Here is a 16,187-nt window from a genome sequence, read left to right as displayed (position 1 = left end):
ACGGAGAACAGAACCTGTGTTCCGTTCTGTATCTATTGATGAAAGTAGATCCTAAGAAAGATTTTGTTTTCAGGTTGTATTTAGTACTATTTTGTAACAGCATCGGTTTCAATTCTCACTCACTGCAAATACATCACATCTCAGCCATATCAAGGGTAAAATAAGTATGGGTCTGCTGCCCTTTGCCATCTCTTCATCTATTTTGTTTAAAGATGTTGTTTCCATTAGAAAACATAGTCCAAGTTTCAGACAACTGATCCACTCATAATTTTTCAAATAATAGCTCTATCGTCAATGGGAAGAGGCTGCCTGACAAATGATATTCTGCCTCCCCTAGAAGGTTTTTGTTCCTTTTTAAATCTTCTTAGTGACAGCCATAAAAATTACCAATAAATGAACAACATTCATCTTTAACAATAAAAGAAGGCAGGCAGTTTCTCAAATGAGCTGTGACTGAAGACACGCACAGCCCTAAAGACCAGCAAGGCCAGAGTGACATAGGCAGAGCAGGCCTGGCCAGCGTGAGGACCACATGCTTTTCTGGGCTCTAGGGCTGTTGCAATTCACACAGCATCTTTTTATAATTAGCAGTTGAGTATTTTTGAGGTGTTTCCCTGCATTGAAACTGCATATGCATTTAGTAAATAGTGTGGATTAAAAATTTCTCTGTGAATAAAAATCTTAAAAGTGAGAGATTTTCAAAATTTCAGAAAGCTCTACTAGAAATCACTGGCTATGACTCTGACAAAGCTCAGAAATATTTACTTTGATCTCTTGGGTAAATGGCTCATTACACAGCCATATGTAAATGGTGTTTACCTGTGGTCCCCTGCTGTCAGCTGGAGTCAGTCCCGTCTCTTGTGTAAATACATCGTTAAAGCCCAAACTCGGATTATGTCCCCTGGAGACCAGATAAGAGCCATAGCACCCGCATAACCTATTAGGCAATTACATAATTGAGCTGCATGCTTTTAAATCAGAAAAATTTGTAATTACTTTATGTGGAAAAAAAATGAGTTGGGTGCTTCATTAAAATACAAAGTACCTTAATACTCCTTTTCTCCTAAGTGATGCCTGCTTCCACCCAGGGGAACTTCTCCAGGCAAAAGCAGCCGGCCTGCTGCTGTCACCCACATCACAAGTGTGACCAGCCACATAAATCCCTGCACTGCTTCCAACATGATGGACGGGCATCTTGTTGTCTCTTAAATACTGGTTCACTGGCTCATGGGAATACTTTTCCTTTCTTTTAATTGCTGCATAGATAATATCCCCTTCTTCTCCTATACTGCAGATATAACTTAAGTGATGACACTTGCATTTCTCTTTAAACATCAAAAAATTATTTCTGGTATGCGAGAGGAAGGTCCTTCCCCGCACACACAGTCCATTAAACCTGTGTGTGCGGGGAAGTGTCATCTGCCGCCAGCATCCGTGGTTTTTGACTCTCTTGCGTTTCGGTGTCTACTTTAACAATGATTTACACAATGAAGGTAACTTCATTAATAAATAAGTGCTTAATAAAAATGCTTCCACATTCATTTTCTCTTTGTATCTATACCACCCATTACAGAAATCAGATGCTTCTAGACCTAGCATATGTTTTCTTTAAAAAAAAAACTAGCAGGAAAAAAAAACAAACGTAGAATAAACAGAAAGAAGGAAATTGCCTGTTGGCATGGTGGTGTGTGGCTGTTAATGTGTGGTGTGCATACACACAGGGCCGTGCTGTTTGTGTGCTCAGCTCCCTTGTTCCCCACTCATCGCAGGTGAGCCGTTCTACGTCATTTCTGCACAGGGGCCCTGTGTGGCTCTCCCACTGTCTCTAACCAGGCTCCTGGGGGTTTTTTATGTTGTTTTTTAATTTTTCCTCTAGTAAAAAAGTTGCAGAGAACATTTGAGCAATCCAGATTTTGCGAATATTCTTGCCGTTTCCTGAGAATGAGTTCCCGGAGGTAGGAGTGTGGGGTCAGAGGGCGTGTGCATCTCTCAGGCTTCTGCTCTGTGCTGGCGGACCTCACCCAGAAGGGTCAGCACTTAGCAGGAACGGATGAAAATATCATTTCTCTGAGCTCCTTATGAAACTCGATCTATCAACTTTTTTTTAAGCACCAAATTGAGAAGTGCAAATGACAGCCAATTTTTTTTTTATCATTTGACCTTTATATGACAATTGAGGTTAGACTTTTCTCCTACCTATTTGTTAGCCATTTGTATTTCTTTTATAATTTGCCAGTTCACAGTCTTTGCTCATTTTTCTATTAGGTTAGTAATATCTTTTTCTTATTGAATTGTAAGAATTCTTTTTGTATAAATGTGTACTATTTGCTACAACATTGTGAGCAGTTTGATTTTCACCTTTCATTTTCCTTAGTGGCGTTTAGATACAAAGTCTTTTCCATTTATATCTTCATTTATGTCTTTATGCATTTGAATATCACAACTGATATGTTTCTGGTTATAAACTGAGTCAGCCTAGATGACTCTTAGGGTTCTAGACCTAGCAGGACCCATATTTAATCTGAATTTTGAGGAAAATTCTAGTGGAATTGGCCAGTTCATTCTAGGTGTCCTGCTAAGTATAATTTATAGGATGATTTACCTTTCCTAAGATCTGAAATATGGAGGTTTCACCCTCAGTCATTCTGCACATGTGTGTGCTTGGACATTGAATTTCCAGGTGTTTCCTCCCGGCTCCTGGGATGGTAAAAATGTGAGGGACTAGTTTATTGATATTGACTTAGGCTGTAGACTGCTGAGAACGATGGACAGTCTCCAGGACCCACCCCGCACTCCCACCCCAACCAGGCTCCAAACGTGCGAGATCACAGAGGGCCTTCATAGCAGACAGATGCATTGAAACCCCAGCACAGGCCCTTCCTCCTCACCATCAGGGGCTGTCTTCAGTGCTGTTTTCACATAGAGAGCTCCCCTGTGCAGAGCCCTCAGCCCCTGAGGGACGTGCACAGCGACTTGCTCACTCTTCCCTGGGTTTTGGTTCCTTCGCTGTTGTGGGTCCTTGCTGTCAGTGTCACACTGCACATTCCTTCAGGTTGGGGCTTTCCTTCGAAATGCATCTTCCCATGGATCTGCAGAAAATACATCATGAGAATGTATCACAGACATTTTTCCTGACTCTGCACAAGTTGTGTTTGCCTGGACCTCTGAATGGACCTTCTGACCGCTCCTTGGTGGAGACTGCCCCCCATGTTTCTCCCCCTGCTTGTCATTGTTCCCTGCTTGTCGGGCATTTCTCTCTCAGATTCCTCTACCGGTGACCTGCTGGGTAGATCCCCTGCTCTCGATGTCAGCTTCATGGTCCAGCAGAGTCAAGCCAGCCATTCTCATGCTGTAATTTGACCATCCACCAAAACCCTTATAGATATAAAATGCTCATCTTTGAGAAGTTATCTCTCGAGTTATCTTAAAAGATGTATCCTTTTATAAACATTCCTATCAAAAAAGTAAGAGAAAAAAAAAGAGACATCGTAAAGACACAAGTATTAAGTATCGAGGATAAAAGGGATAAAATAATACAAATAATATGAAAACATGCAGTGTGCCCAGCACTTTGCCCACCAGAGTGGAAGGGGGAGCTCAGCGAGGAGCAGGAGCAGGGTGGCCTTCTTACCCAGCTTACGAGGGCTTGTTAGGAAGATGTCTGCAGTGTCGTTACAGCACTTTGCAAAGGAAGTCCTCACGTGAAAGGGTTGTGCAAACAAACAGTGAGATAAATAAACCATGTGAGCAGTAATCTGAGTTACCAACAATCTAGAACAGTCTCCACTCTGCAGATTCTGCATTAGGAAGCATGGCGACTTTCAGCAGTCTTTTAACAGTGTTGTTCTTAAGCTGTGTGTTAAAACAGCGGCTGGTGTGAAGTCACACGGAGAAATTATTAGTTACAGCGAACACATAGCATGATATAAGGAAGAAATACATGTCTGAGGCTCTCCAAGAATGTTTGGATTATTTTAAATATCAGAAAAAGAAAATTTAGCTTTCGCTACAGAGATTGGGCCGGTCCTTTTTCATACGCCCAGGATTATCAGGCTCACAGAATAGGAGCTTAACACTCTGTGCAACAGACAGGCTAGATCAAGATGGGTGGAGATCTGGAAATGAGATGTACTAGGAGGACCCGGAGAGCATCCCCGTAGTCCGGTATCTCTGGACAGATTCGGGAAGCAGATGCGGTGCTGTGGTCCGTGGAGGCAGCTGGGAGGCACTGTTGCAGCCAGTGAGGGGAACCAGCCCTGGCCTGAGTGTCGAGGGAGGGATGCCACACCTGAACCCCAGTCTGCAGAAACAGGGCTATTGCACAGATCATCCCACAGAGCTAGCTCCCGTGGAATAAAACCCCAAGGCCTACTTTCTACAAATGGAGGGAAAGCTCCTGCCTACAAGAACTGGACAGACAGGTCTTGGCTGCAAGGCTAACTTGACACCAGGTCATTTGGCCAAGGAGCGTAGAACTCAAGTCCCCTACAGTCAGCCTCTGGCCATTAGGCTAGGCCGTGGGTCCCCGTCCTAGAGGGGGCCCAAGGCAGGAGCCTGGCAGGGATGTCAAGGCTGACGACAGTGGTCTTTCAGTACATTCAAAGCCAGATTCACAAGGCGAGATCTTTGAGGTTCTGCCTCTGTGGTTCTCCCTGTCAGGGTTTCTTCAGTGCTTTCATGTTAATGACAAGGAAAGATTGTCATCTTCCCTTTGTTCACTAGAGAATTCCTCCTACAAAAGATGACCTGTGAGGCTTTGTCCAGCACCATCCCCCATGGGGTGGGTGGACTTGTATCACGTTGCCTGCTGTCCATCCCCACAGGGTGGGCTGCCAGGCAGAGGTTGGCACCACCAAGATCTCCTCTCCCCACCACCTGGCAGACCCTGTAGGAGGAGAGGGACATGCTCCAGGCTGTGGGGAGGCATCAGGTCATTGATGGCCGTTGAGCTCTGGTTACTAGTATGTTTTTATTTTTGAGGGCAGGGTGCAGACCTGAAATGAAGCCACACAGGTATTAACCTGTCCCATTAATCGCCACTCTTTCTACCCATCAAGTTGGCTGTGGTACCATCTCTCTGCCCAGGACACTTGGGGTGATGGGTAAAACCATTCCTTGCCCTGTGAGAGCGGATGAGCCGTGAGGCTGCTGGATTCCCCGACTTCCTGCACAGACTTGGTGACAAACACTCAGGTCTTTATCCTTGGCTGAAGGTTTTGACTTCCAGGAAGGTCATTTCTCCTTTTGCTTTAGTGTATCCTCCCCAGCCCCGAAGTTTTCCCACAATCTTCCTGTTGAGGGCAAGTTCAGGGTCATTTCTAGAAGAATAGGGGGACCCAGGATCACATTTTTCCAGATCTCCTCCTCAGTCCAAACCAGCTCTGTCTTACGTACCTGAAAACAGGACTCCGCACAACAGAAGAGTAGATCTTGGATGAACCACTCAGATTAATGGGGGTGGGCATGCCTCACGTGGTTACTTCCAGCTAGAAAAACACTGCACAAGCGTCAGTCCTCAACAGATGTATTCTTGTGAGTTACATCATTGAAAAGAATTAAATTACACTGGAAAATATTCAGATGTTATTTTAGCTTGAGGATATTTTAATTTCAGTTAAATGTCAGGAAGCAAATTAAATCCTAAATGGAGCTTAACCTAGAATAATATGTGGAGACTGGATCTTTGAGACCAAGGGGAATGTGGCTACAGTTTGTTTTTATGTCTTTGCGTTTTCTTTTAAACACCACCGTAGGTGGCAGCAGCACTGTGGAAGGACCTTCCAGAAGAGGATGTGGAGAGGTCGGCTGTTGGCAGTAGGAAGTCATCCTGCAGCTCACCATCTACCCTGAATGCCAGCAGTGGAGTAAAGGATGCAGAGCCCGCCCTGTGGCTCAGCGGTGGTCCTACAAGGAAAGAAGGTAGCTATTGTTAAGGGTATCTCCACAGTCAAAACGCATTCAGGAACAACATGATGCCTCTTTCTCAAGGTGTCCCCACAAAATAAAGCTGCCTAAACTCCGTGAGGAGTTCCTATTGTGGCTCATCGGATATGAATCCACCTAGTATCCATGAGGATGCCGGTTCAACCCCTGGCCTCACTCAGTGGGTCTCAGATCCAGCGTTGCTGTGAGCTGTGGTGCAGGTCGCAGACGCGGTTAGGATCCCGAGTTACTGTAGCTGTGGTGTAGGCCAGCAGTGGTAGCTCCGTTTCAACCCTTAGCCTGGGAACTTCCGTATACCACAGCTGTGGCCCTAAAAAAGCACACACACACACACACACACACACACACAAAACAAAAACAAAGGCAACCATTTAGCATGCATGAGGCATGATATGTCTGCTTGATTTATACCACCTTCCAAAAATAGATGTCTTTGTTTGGTCTAACAGGAGTGGGAAACCTATTGTAGGTTGGCAGTTCTGCTGAAATTTCCAATAAATTAAGTCTTTGTAAGTTAGGAAATCTTCACAAAACTAACAGTTGACAGTGGATACTTTTGATCATCCTACAGAGAAAAAGATGATTCCATTAAAAAGATGCCATAAAGTACTCCGAAGTTTTTGATACCACTTAATAGAATTTGCTCCTAATTTGTAAACATTCTTGTTAACCATAAAAGAACCATATGAAAGTCTAAAGAGGATGGTTAAGAATCCATGACTTTATGACCTCCAAAATTTAATAACCAATTTTTAGTATCTAGAAATATTATTCTAGCATTGCTGTGAAGACGTGCTGGTAAACTGCTGTAGTGGCCTTTCTAGGACAGTCGTGAGCTGCTCCGGATGTTCAGAAGTCGAAAGTGTGCAGGACCTGAGGCTCACCTGTTAAGCCCCACCCAAATTTGACAGAGGTCAGGCTTAAGCATTTTGCATGAAAGTGGCATAGAGATAGCTTTTAAGTAGATTTTCTTTGAAGAACCATATATTTTAAACAAGCCATAAACTAACCCAAAAAAAGAAGGTGGGAAGGCAAGGCAAATAATGGAATAGCTCTTGAAAAACCAAAGGTCTAGTCCACCAGTATAACCTTGAAATGCATTTTCATTGTCATGTGTCCGGTTCTTAGAAGTTTCAAATGACTGCAGAGAGGAGAGTGCCGAAGAAAGCGAGGAAGCAAGGATGCCCATCACAGGTAAAGTTGCGGCCACCCCAGGGTCTCAGGTTCACTTTCCTACGTAACTGTTTAGGTCAGTGTTTGTGGGCTTAGCTAAGAGCAAGCGCATTCAGCTACCACGTGCTGGAGCAGGGGTCTGGGCATAGAGTATGAGGTGCGTGAAGGTGGAAAACAACCACGTCTTCTGAGTCCTTCATGTCACTTACATGTTACACATGTGAGCACCCCGCCCTCCAGGAGCCTTTCAGCACCTGCGTCTGTGTATAAAGCTCAGGCTCCGTGGGGAACACTCAGCCCTCATATGGCAAACTGCGGATGTTTTTGATTTTCTTTTCTTTCCTATGATAAATGGGAACAGGAGAAAAAGTGCCAGACAGGAAGCTTGCTTGTGCCTCGGTTTCTTTTGTTTGTCTGTTTTTTCTTTTTTAGGGCCGCACCTGTAGCATATGGAGGTTCCCAGGCTAGGGGTCCTTTTGGCTCTGTAGCTGCCAGCCTACACCACAGCCACAGCAACGCTGTATCTGAGTCACATCTGTAACCTTCACCGCAGCTCATGGCAATGCCAGATCCTTAACCCACTGAGTGAGGCCAGGGATGGAACCTGCATCCTCATGGATGTTAGTTGGGTTCGTTAATCACTGAGCCACGACGGGAACTCTGTCCCTCAGTTTCAGGGCCCTTCTGATCATTTAAAAATTTTAGCAATAAGGTTTCATCAAGATCTACTAAGATTTCTGCCCATGCATTAGGCTTGTTTAGATGAAATCTGAATGTCATTACTTTTTTTAGTTTTAGAATACCAACAGCAGCAATTAGTATTCTGAACAGAGTTCTATTTGTCATACATCTGAATTTACTAGTACCTTATTTTGTAAAGTGGTGTGCTACTTCATTATAAATTCAAAGGTCTGACTTTAAATATTTATACAAGTAAATACACCATTGCGCCGAGGTGCTGAGGCATGCATCTGCATAGTGGTAGTTCTGTTGTTTATAAGCAGAAGAGAATGGCTTTCTTTTATAGCAGTACGATTCATGGCCTGATGATTAATTTTTCAACCCATGTATCTGTGATGAACTCTGATTTTGAAAAAGGAGTTTATAGTAGAGCAATTATTGTATATATTCTGCATCAGACAGTATTTCACTCCAAAATACAGAGATTTTCTTTTCTTTTAAACATTTTCTTACTGATATGTTTATTGCATTTTTGTTCTTCATTTTGAGGAAGCTCTGCTAGAGTTCTCTGTTTATATTTTTATGAATAGAATTAATAAAAGTGTAGCTGATCCCAAACCACAGCTGTCCAGGAAGTCACTTGGATGCTTTTCCTTGGCATTTACTTTGCGTGCAGGCTGTTTGTGGCCTCCAAACTTAACTCAGTTTGAATCATAAGAGCTTATTGGGGAGGAACCAGGAAGGGACCCAGTTGTCTGTTCAGGGTTCTTTCCGTTCACCCCTCGCGGCCAGTCTGTGACTGTCCCCAAATTACTGAGATGTGCTTCTCCTGCCAGACTTCTTAACTCAGGTGCAGTTGACATGTAACATTCTGTCATGTCTGGTGTATGACACAGTGACTCACTGTTCATAACCATGGCAAGACGAGCAGCACAGTAAGCCTAGTTCACATCCATCACTGTCACCACACACGGTTTTGTCTTGTAACAAGAACTGGTCAAATTTACTCTCTCGGCAACATTCAGATATGCGGCCCTGTGGTGTTAACCATGCTGTACCTTCCATCCCCGGGACTTCACTGATTTTATAACTGGAACTTTGTACCTTTGACTCCCATCCGCCTGTGGCTCACCTCACGCACCCCACCCACCCCTCCTGCCCTACCACAGCCCCCCCCAACTCCCCCACTCTGGTAACCTCCAGTCTGTTCTCTGTGTGTCTCTCAGAATTTCCTCATAAGAGAGGAGAAGTTCAGTTGAGCTTTCAGATTTTTTCCTTCATGTGGAAACAGGTGTGACATGCCTAGAAGTAGTAAGGGCTCTTTGCTCTGACAGATATTTTTGGCCACACCTGTGGCATGTGAAAGTTCCCGGACCAGGGGGTTAAACCTGTGCCACAGCAGCGACCTGAGCCACAGCAATGACAATACTGAGTTCTCAACTGCTAGGCTACCAGGGGACTCCTGCCATGAAGAGTTTTAAAGAAGTTGTAATTCCAAGAGTTCTCATTGTGGCTCAATACTAACTAACCCGGCTGGTATCCATGAGGATGTGGGTTTGATCCCTGGCCTCGCTCAGTGGGTTAAGTATCCAGCATTGCCATGAGCTGCAGTGTCGGTCGCAGATGTGGCTCAGATCTGGCAATCCTGTGGCTGTGATGTAGGCCGGCAGCTACAGCTCTGATTTGACCCCTAGCCTGGGAACCTCCATGTGCTGCAGGTGCAGCCCTAAAAAGACAAAGAATAAGTAAATAAAATAAAGAAGTTGTGATTCCAACAACCTACCATTGATCCATCAATAGAGGGCAGCTTAAAAAATGCTTTGTGGCTGCTGTAGGCCAAAGGATTAGACAACAAAATAACTTGGGAGATGTGAAGAAACCTTTCAAAGTGTTTTCACACTTGGAGCCTTGCTGCTCTGCCCTGCTGCTGCCCTCTTCCTTCTCTGCCCCCAGCAGTAACTCTGGTCGATCCAGAAGGGCGAGTCCTCAGTGTGGTCGTTCTGTATGACTGTTTGACAGCTGCCTCCCACAGGATGTGGGAGAGAGGGGCCCTGGGGAAATCGGGGTCCAGCACAGGAGGTTGGGCAGAAGCTCTGAAGTTAGGCCATTTTCAGAATGAAGAGGGTCCTAGGAAAGTTTAACCTGAGAAGCACTCAAAGCTCTCCAGCCACATGCAAGGCAGAACGGGACAAGTGCGGTCGTGGAGTGTCGCTCAGGGGCCTGTTGGTGAGTTCGCAGCAAAGGAATCCACAGCCATGTACACAGGGCTCTGGCCCTTCTAGTTGGGGGTCTTCCAGGTGTGAGGTTCTGTGCTGGTGCCGGTGCTTGAATCCCTGCAGGAACTGGCTCTTGAGGGATGCTGGGCAGGGAGCTCTTCCTCCTAGGAACGCTAACCTTGCTCCCGAGGGTGGGCACCTGTGATCCTCATCCCGAGTAAAGGGACCCAGGAGCCATCCTGCTCAGCCCTTTCCTTTCTCAGGTCTCCTAGGCTCAGGGGCAAAACCTTAGAGTCCACTCTCACTCTGAAGGCATCGGCCTTGTTAACCGTCACTGTGGGGATGTGGGTCTCAGCACTGGCTCTCGTCGTCTCTGCTGAGAGCGACACAGACGCCCTCCTGCACACACATCCCCCCCTGCACACAACCTGAGTGAGTGCGGCCACAGCCTGCAATATGTTATTAACACAGTCTGTCCCTTTCATTAGTTCATGCTAAAGAATCCAGTAGAAATCAAAGATTAACATGATTATCTATGGGCGTATGATTTTCTGTATATAATGCTGTGTGATTTGCATGTATGGTGCACCTTTACCTGGGCTAATGCTGGGAACACCAGGGACAGCCCTGGACTGGGTCCCTGCCTCTGTCATCTCTGATGTTCCCAGTAGCCCTGCTGGTAACATGTCATTCTACAGACAGTTGGGAGCCGTGCTCAGGGCCCTAGAGCCAGTGTGCCCTGTGAATCTCTCTCAAACTTTGGGATTTAAGCCCTGAACTCCTTCAGTCCTGCCAGCCGGCTGCTTTTGTTTGGTAAGGGGTGCCTCTGTCGGGGTGTCTGGACCAGTGAAACATCAGTTTGTACCTTAATAAAAGATGAGCTTTGCAAGGATGCTTTTGAGGACGATGGTGATCAAAGCCTAGAGAGGTGGGCGGCTTGCAAGGATTTCCCGGTTCAGATGCTCCCAGGGGTCGCCCCTTGTGAGGAGGGGGGGACCTATACACCTGGGCGAGCCTGAGACCATGGCAGGTGCCACAGAGCCAGAGCTGTGTTTCCCAGAAGCACCGGCCAGGATGGAAGTTGTTCTCGTCAGGGTTAAGGGAGAGTCTCCCTGTGAATTGCTCGCACCCCAAGTGAAATTTCCCATGATGGCACATGTATTTGTATTTAGCGAGTGAGTTTTAATTTTAGTAAATGATGCAGCTTATGCTAAATGTCCTAAAAACTCAGGCCCTGACACAGTGTCTGGCACCGTGGGCACTCATTTTGTCAACAAGTGAATAAAAAGGAGAGCATTACGGCATTTCCTTAAACGCTGTTGATTCAGGCCAGAAAGTGTCTCTTTCAGTTGTTCCCTCCACAGTGCTTTTCCCACCCCACGTGTCCATCCTGGCAAAACGCATCTTCTTAAGCTCCATGTGAAAAGGGCTCTCAGCTTTTATCTCAAGAGGATTAAGCCTCTAAGAATGTCCATTCAGCCTCTCGTTCTTTTGACACCAATTCTCTTGGTCAAGCTGTGTTGAAAGTGGTTGTCTGACTGTGCCATTTCTCACTGCTGCTCTTTGGCAAGCTGAGCTATTCCAGGTCACACTGAGGGACGTCCGTCTAGAAGCCGTGTGGGAGGTCAGAGTAGAGGTGAAGGTCCGCTTGGGGTTCTGGGCAGTGCTTCCCCAATATCATTGCTTGGACAAGGCTGAAATCCATCCGCAAAGGCCCCACTGACATCCGTGACTTGCTTTACCCTGGAGAGGAAACTGCGGTGACTGCCTAGGGCTAGTGGCCTAACACTCCCACTTCTGAGACTTCACTAAGAATGTGCCTCCCCCGATCTGTCCCAGTCAAGGCAGGATGTGCCCCCTAACCCATGCAAAGCCCAGCGAGCCACTGTCTGCTGCTGGCTTGTCCCCAGGCCTGCCCACTTGGCCCTGTCTCTGTGGCGGTGGCCAGGCTCCTGGCGCTTCGGCCCTGGGGCCCGCTGCTCACTCTAGCAGAGGACACCACCCATGATGCTGCAGCTGGTGGTGCCTGTTTAACATGGACACCAAAGAACGGAAGCCCCCTTTACCCCGTGCTAGGATGCATTCAAGGAAAGGCACTCAAAAGTGCCTGAGCAGTTGTCCTCCGAGGTCGCACAGCAGACTCCCATGGAGTTTTGAAACATGCCCACGCCCCAGCCGCACCTCTGACCCGTTACCTCAGAACCTCTGAGCTCCAAGCATCCATCTCTTGTAACACCGGGCAGCCCCAGATTTGAGAACCAAGGGGCAGGGGGTCAGAGCCAAAAGAGGTCATTTAATGAAACACCTTTATTTTACGCAAGAGACTCAAGTGGAAGGCGGGGGTGGGGGGTTATTTCGGTACAATTGGGGTCAGGTTGAAGTGCCGTAGACTGTCTTCTCTCACTGAGTGGGTGCTGCCAGTCCAAAGTCAGGGTGTCAATGGGCCTTCTGGAGGCTCCGGGAGTAGCCTTCCCGGCCTGTTTCAGCCTCCGGGGCTCCTGCATGGTCCTCGCTGCCCACCTTTTCCGTCTCCACCTTCCCTTGCCATTCCAGCGGGACCCCTCTGGATCTGGGGCCCGTGTAAACCCAGGATGATTGTATCTCAAGATCCTCTACTGATTACTTCTGTAAAGATCCTCTTTGCAGAGAAGGTCACATTCCGAGGTTCTGGGTGGACCTGAACTTTAGGGGGAAAACGCTAGTCAACCCACTGCAGGGGATGAGGAGGAGCTCTTCCTGTCTTACATTGTTAGTTTCTGGTTCATCTCACAGTGAGGACAATAGATGATAAGGATAACGTTATTGTTTTTATTTCCGACTCTTCTCATCTTGTAACTCATTGCATACAAATTGCTAAAAATATTGTTTTAGAATAATTATATTGGAGTTCCCATCATGGTTCAGCAGCTTAAGGACCCAAATCTCTGAGGATGCGGGTTCAGTCCCTGGTCTCGCTCACTGGGTTAAGGATCTGGCGTTGCCGCAAGCTGCAGTGTAGGTCACAGATGCAGCTCAGATCTGGTGTTGCTGTGGCAGCTTGCAGCTCTGACTCGACCCCTAGCCTGGGAACTTCCATATGCAGCAGGTGTGGCCATAATTTAAAAAGAATAATTATTGTTATTATACCAATATAGCTTCCTGATCCAGGTTACTCAAAAGCTAATGTTTCCCTGACCTTGAGAGTTGAAAATTCATCTCCTACCACTGAGCAGTGTTACCAGGATGCACTGTGGTTGTGAATTTACCTGTGAAGTAATATTAGCAAAACGATTTCAGTTCAGTTTTTGAACGTTCATTAAAGGTCACTTATAAGCCCAGTACTTATTTTCAGGAGTAATTGTTGAATTGCTCCTTAGAAATTCAGAATGTGATGTTAACACCAATTTTCTGAAGCAGCTCCAGGCCGTTCATCGGCATCAGGAGCTTTTCCCTTGTCTGTGCATCAGCCCACTCTGTGCTGGACAGAGACAAACCTTGGCAAGAGGTTCCCAGGCCCAGGGCTGCTTGTGGAGCGGTAGTAACGGCAGAAAGGCTAGACAGGAAAAATGACTCTGGTTAAGGGTCCAGCCTGTGTATCTCACATTCACATAGACATGTGGCATTTTTTTTTAAATAAAATTCCTAATTATAGGGAGTTTTCTTGTGGCTCAATGAGGTAAATATCTTGTGTTGTCACTGCAATGGCTCAGGTCACTGCTGTGGCACAGGTTTGATCTCTGGCCCAGGAACTTCCACATGCTTCAGGCACAATTAAAAAAAAAAATCTTAAATATACATGAGTTTTCTGTATTTTCAAAATTGTGAAAGAACCCTTACCCTAACGTTCTCTTGTTTTAATTTGAGTAGATTATTGGACAAGCGCTTTCTGTGTTTTAATAATATTTATCTTTAAAATTAATTTTAAAAAGACAAAAAAAAAAAAGCCTCACGTCGTGGCACAGTGGTTAATGAATCTGACTAGGAACCATGAGGTTGCGGGTTTGATCCCTGGCCTTGCTCAGTGGGTTAAGGATCTGGTGTTGCCGTGAGCTGTGGTGCAGCTTGCAGACGAGGCTCGGATCCTACAGTGCTGTGGCTCTGGTGTAGGCCGGTGGCTACAGCTCAGATTAGACCCCTAGCCTGGGACCTTCCATATGGAGCGGGAGCGGCTCAAGAAAAGGCAAAAAAAAAAAAGAAAGAAAATAATAATAAAAATGAAAATAAAATAAATAAAATTAATTTTAGAATTACATCCCACAATTTTTGTTTTATTTTGCAAAAATGCCTAGTTTGCTGCATTAGCAGCGCATTTAGTGCAGAATGAACAAAACATTGGCTTGGGTGCAGAAATACATAAAAAGTAACAACACTGGGGCATGTGTGGACAGAAAATATTTTTTGAATTTAAGTTTAGAATTTCTGCACACTTCATACAGGAATTGTAATTATCCTTCCTGACTCAGAGATGCCCAGTTCTTTGTCAGTTCAAGGTCACTTGTATAGCTGTAGAGCTAGTATTGTTTGCCTCTCCTTTTGTTATTCCCTTTCTGGGCCCAACTCATCTTTTTTTCACTAGGGATTTCCACGAAAGCCACCGCAGATCCTCTGCCTCAAGACACCCCTCCAGGGCTGGTGCACCACGTGTTTATCTGGCTCTTGTAATGGGTTGTTAAAAGCACTTGTTCATCAGATATTTTCTTTTTATTTGTAGATTTAGAAGTATTTTAGCAGGTGTACATTTGCATATAAAAGAGAGTGGACGATAAGAAGTTGAGGCTTTTTCTTTCTCTCCTCAGAGTCATCTCTCTCCTGCCTCCCTTTATTCAGCACGTTCTCATTTTCTTTCTCTGTTCCCATTTTCTAGACACAAAATGTGTATCAAAAAGAAAAGAAAAAAAAACAATCTCAGTCATCCTTCACCACTTTGCTGAAAGATAGGTGACTGGGTTTGGCCAGCTTTTGTAACAAAGTAGGGAAAATATATTTATCTCATTGTGTCATCAGTCTGGAATCGATAGCCACGGTCGAGTTTAACCCCCAAAACCTTTGTCTTATTTTGTATTTTAAGCTGCAGGGTTTTCTACTTTTGAAACTAAATATAGACAGAGCCTAGGGTATATAATAAATAGAAGCCTTGACAGAGCAACCCAGAGCTGAAAGCTTGTGCGTGTATGTACGTTGTGTCTGTGTGCACCAGGGCATCTAATTGAAAATAATTGTGTTAGAAATGCTTGCTGTATCTAATTCTTTGTACCATATTTTTCTGAGAGTTTGGCATTACTGATGGGAGGAAATATTTCTCTGGAGTCCTGAGTCACAGGCTACAAAGTGAAGCCTTCAGGGGCCGGGACTTTGCATACTCACGGTATCTCTGCAGAGAAGATGCTGACGTCTCTCACCCTGGAAATAGATGGCCCTTGTCCCTCCCTCCTTTATCACAGGCCACCTGAAACCTCTTCGTTTGTTCCTTTTGCTCCTGTGTCTGTTCACTCGTTGACTTGATAACTATGAATTTGCAGGGCTTCACCGTGCAGTTTTAATTGCTTGATTCCTCCCTGTCTGTCCTCCTCCTTCCAGAAAAGCCTGGGCCTGAGTTGCCACAAACCTCAAGGCCGTAGCTTTGCATCCTGGCCAAGTCTCCTAGGGTATTTATTCCCGGAGAACATCTGAACTGTGTAAGCACCTCCAGCAAAAAGTTAAACTCTTGCCTCCAAAGAGTCTGAGAGCCGGTGGGTTTGACACGCAGCTCCTGAGAAACCTCCAGACGTCTGTCACAGCCTCCCTTCACACTCTCGGCTCTCTCAGCGAGAAAGCGGCCCCTAACATCTAGCCTGAGGCCTTTGGCTGAAGTTTTTCGCTCGATATTCTTGTGCCATTCTCAGTGAACACAGAAAAAATGTGCTCACTACCATTTAGTCTCATTGTGCGTACGTTCTGTTTGGCCTATGCGATATTTTAGCTTTTTTTTTTTTTTTTTAAAGGCAGAAGTCTAGCAAGACTAGACCCACCTTGCTACCTGGCAGCAGTCGGCTGTGGCCAGAGAACAGCTGTACCCTCTGGCCGGGTGAGCTCTCGCCTGGCGGCTCCAGGGCTCACTCCTCCTGCTGCTCCTGGTGGCCAGAGTGGCACATGTGTGATGGCTGCCTGACCTCAGGTGTACACACAGGCCTGCCCTGTCCAGTCTGTTTGCTGCAG

The 16,187-nt window shown here is 45.9% G+C and overlaps 1 protein-coding gene across 6 annotated transcripts in view; it reads left to right on the top strand.

Annotated features, from left to right (window-relative positions):
• The window catches only part of KIZ (kizuna centrosomal protein), a 108,769-nt gene that overhangs the window by 76,664 nt on the left and 15,918 nt on the right, over positions 1-16,187 (top strand). For 5 of the 6 annotated variants that reach the window (XR_007133911.1, XR_007133909.1, XR_007133910.1 and 2 more), the window contains exons 9-10: positions 5,754-5,919; positions 7,072-7,137. Coding sequence is in view for 3 of the 6 variants with exons in the window: in XM_047771592.1 (XP_047627548.1) it covers positions 5,754-5,919; positions 7,072-7,137 (232 nt within the window). In the remaining 3 variants the exon portion in view is untranslated. Of the gene's footprint in view, positions 1-5,753; positions 5,920-7,071; positions 7,138-15,569; positions 15,921-16,187 lie in introns of those variants that run through there. The other variant, XM_047771593.1, reaches the window with a different exon arrangement.

This window comes from Phacochoerus africanus, chromosome 3, assembly GCF_016906955.1.
Source record: "Phacochoerus africanus isolate WHEZ1 chromosome 3, ROS_Pafr_v1, whole genome shotgun sequence".
In the NCBI taxonomy this organism is placed as follows: domain Eukaryota; kingdom Metazoa; phylum Chordata; class Mammalia; order Artiodactyla; family Suidae; genus Phacochoerus; species Phacochoerus africanus.
Note: the sequence above shows the minus strand (reverse complement) of the source record. Positions and strands in the feature narration are given on the sequence as shown.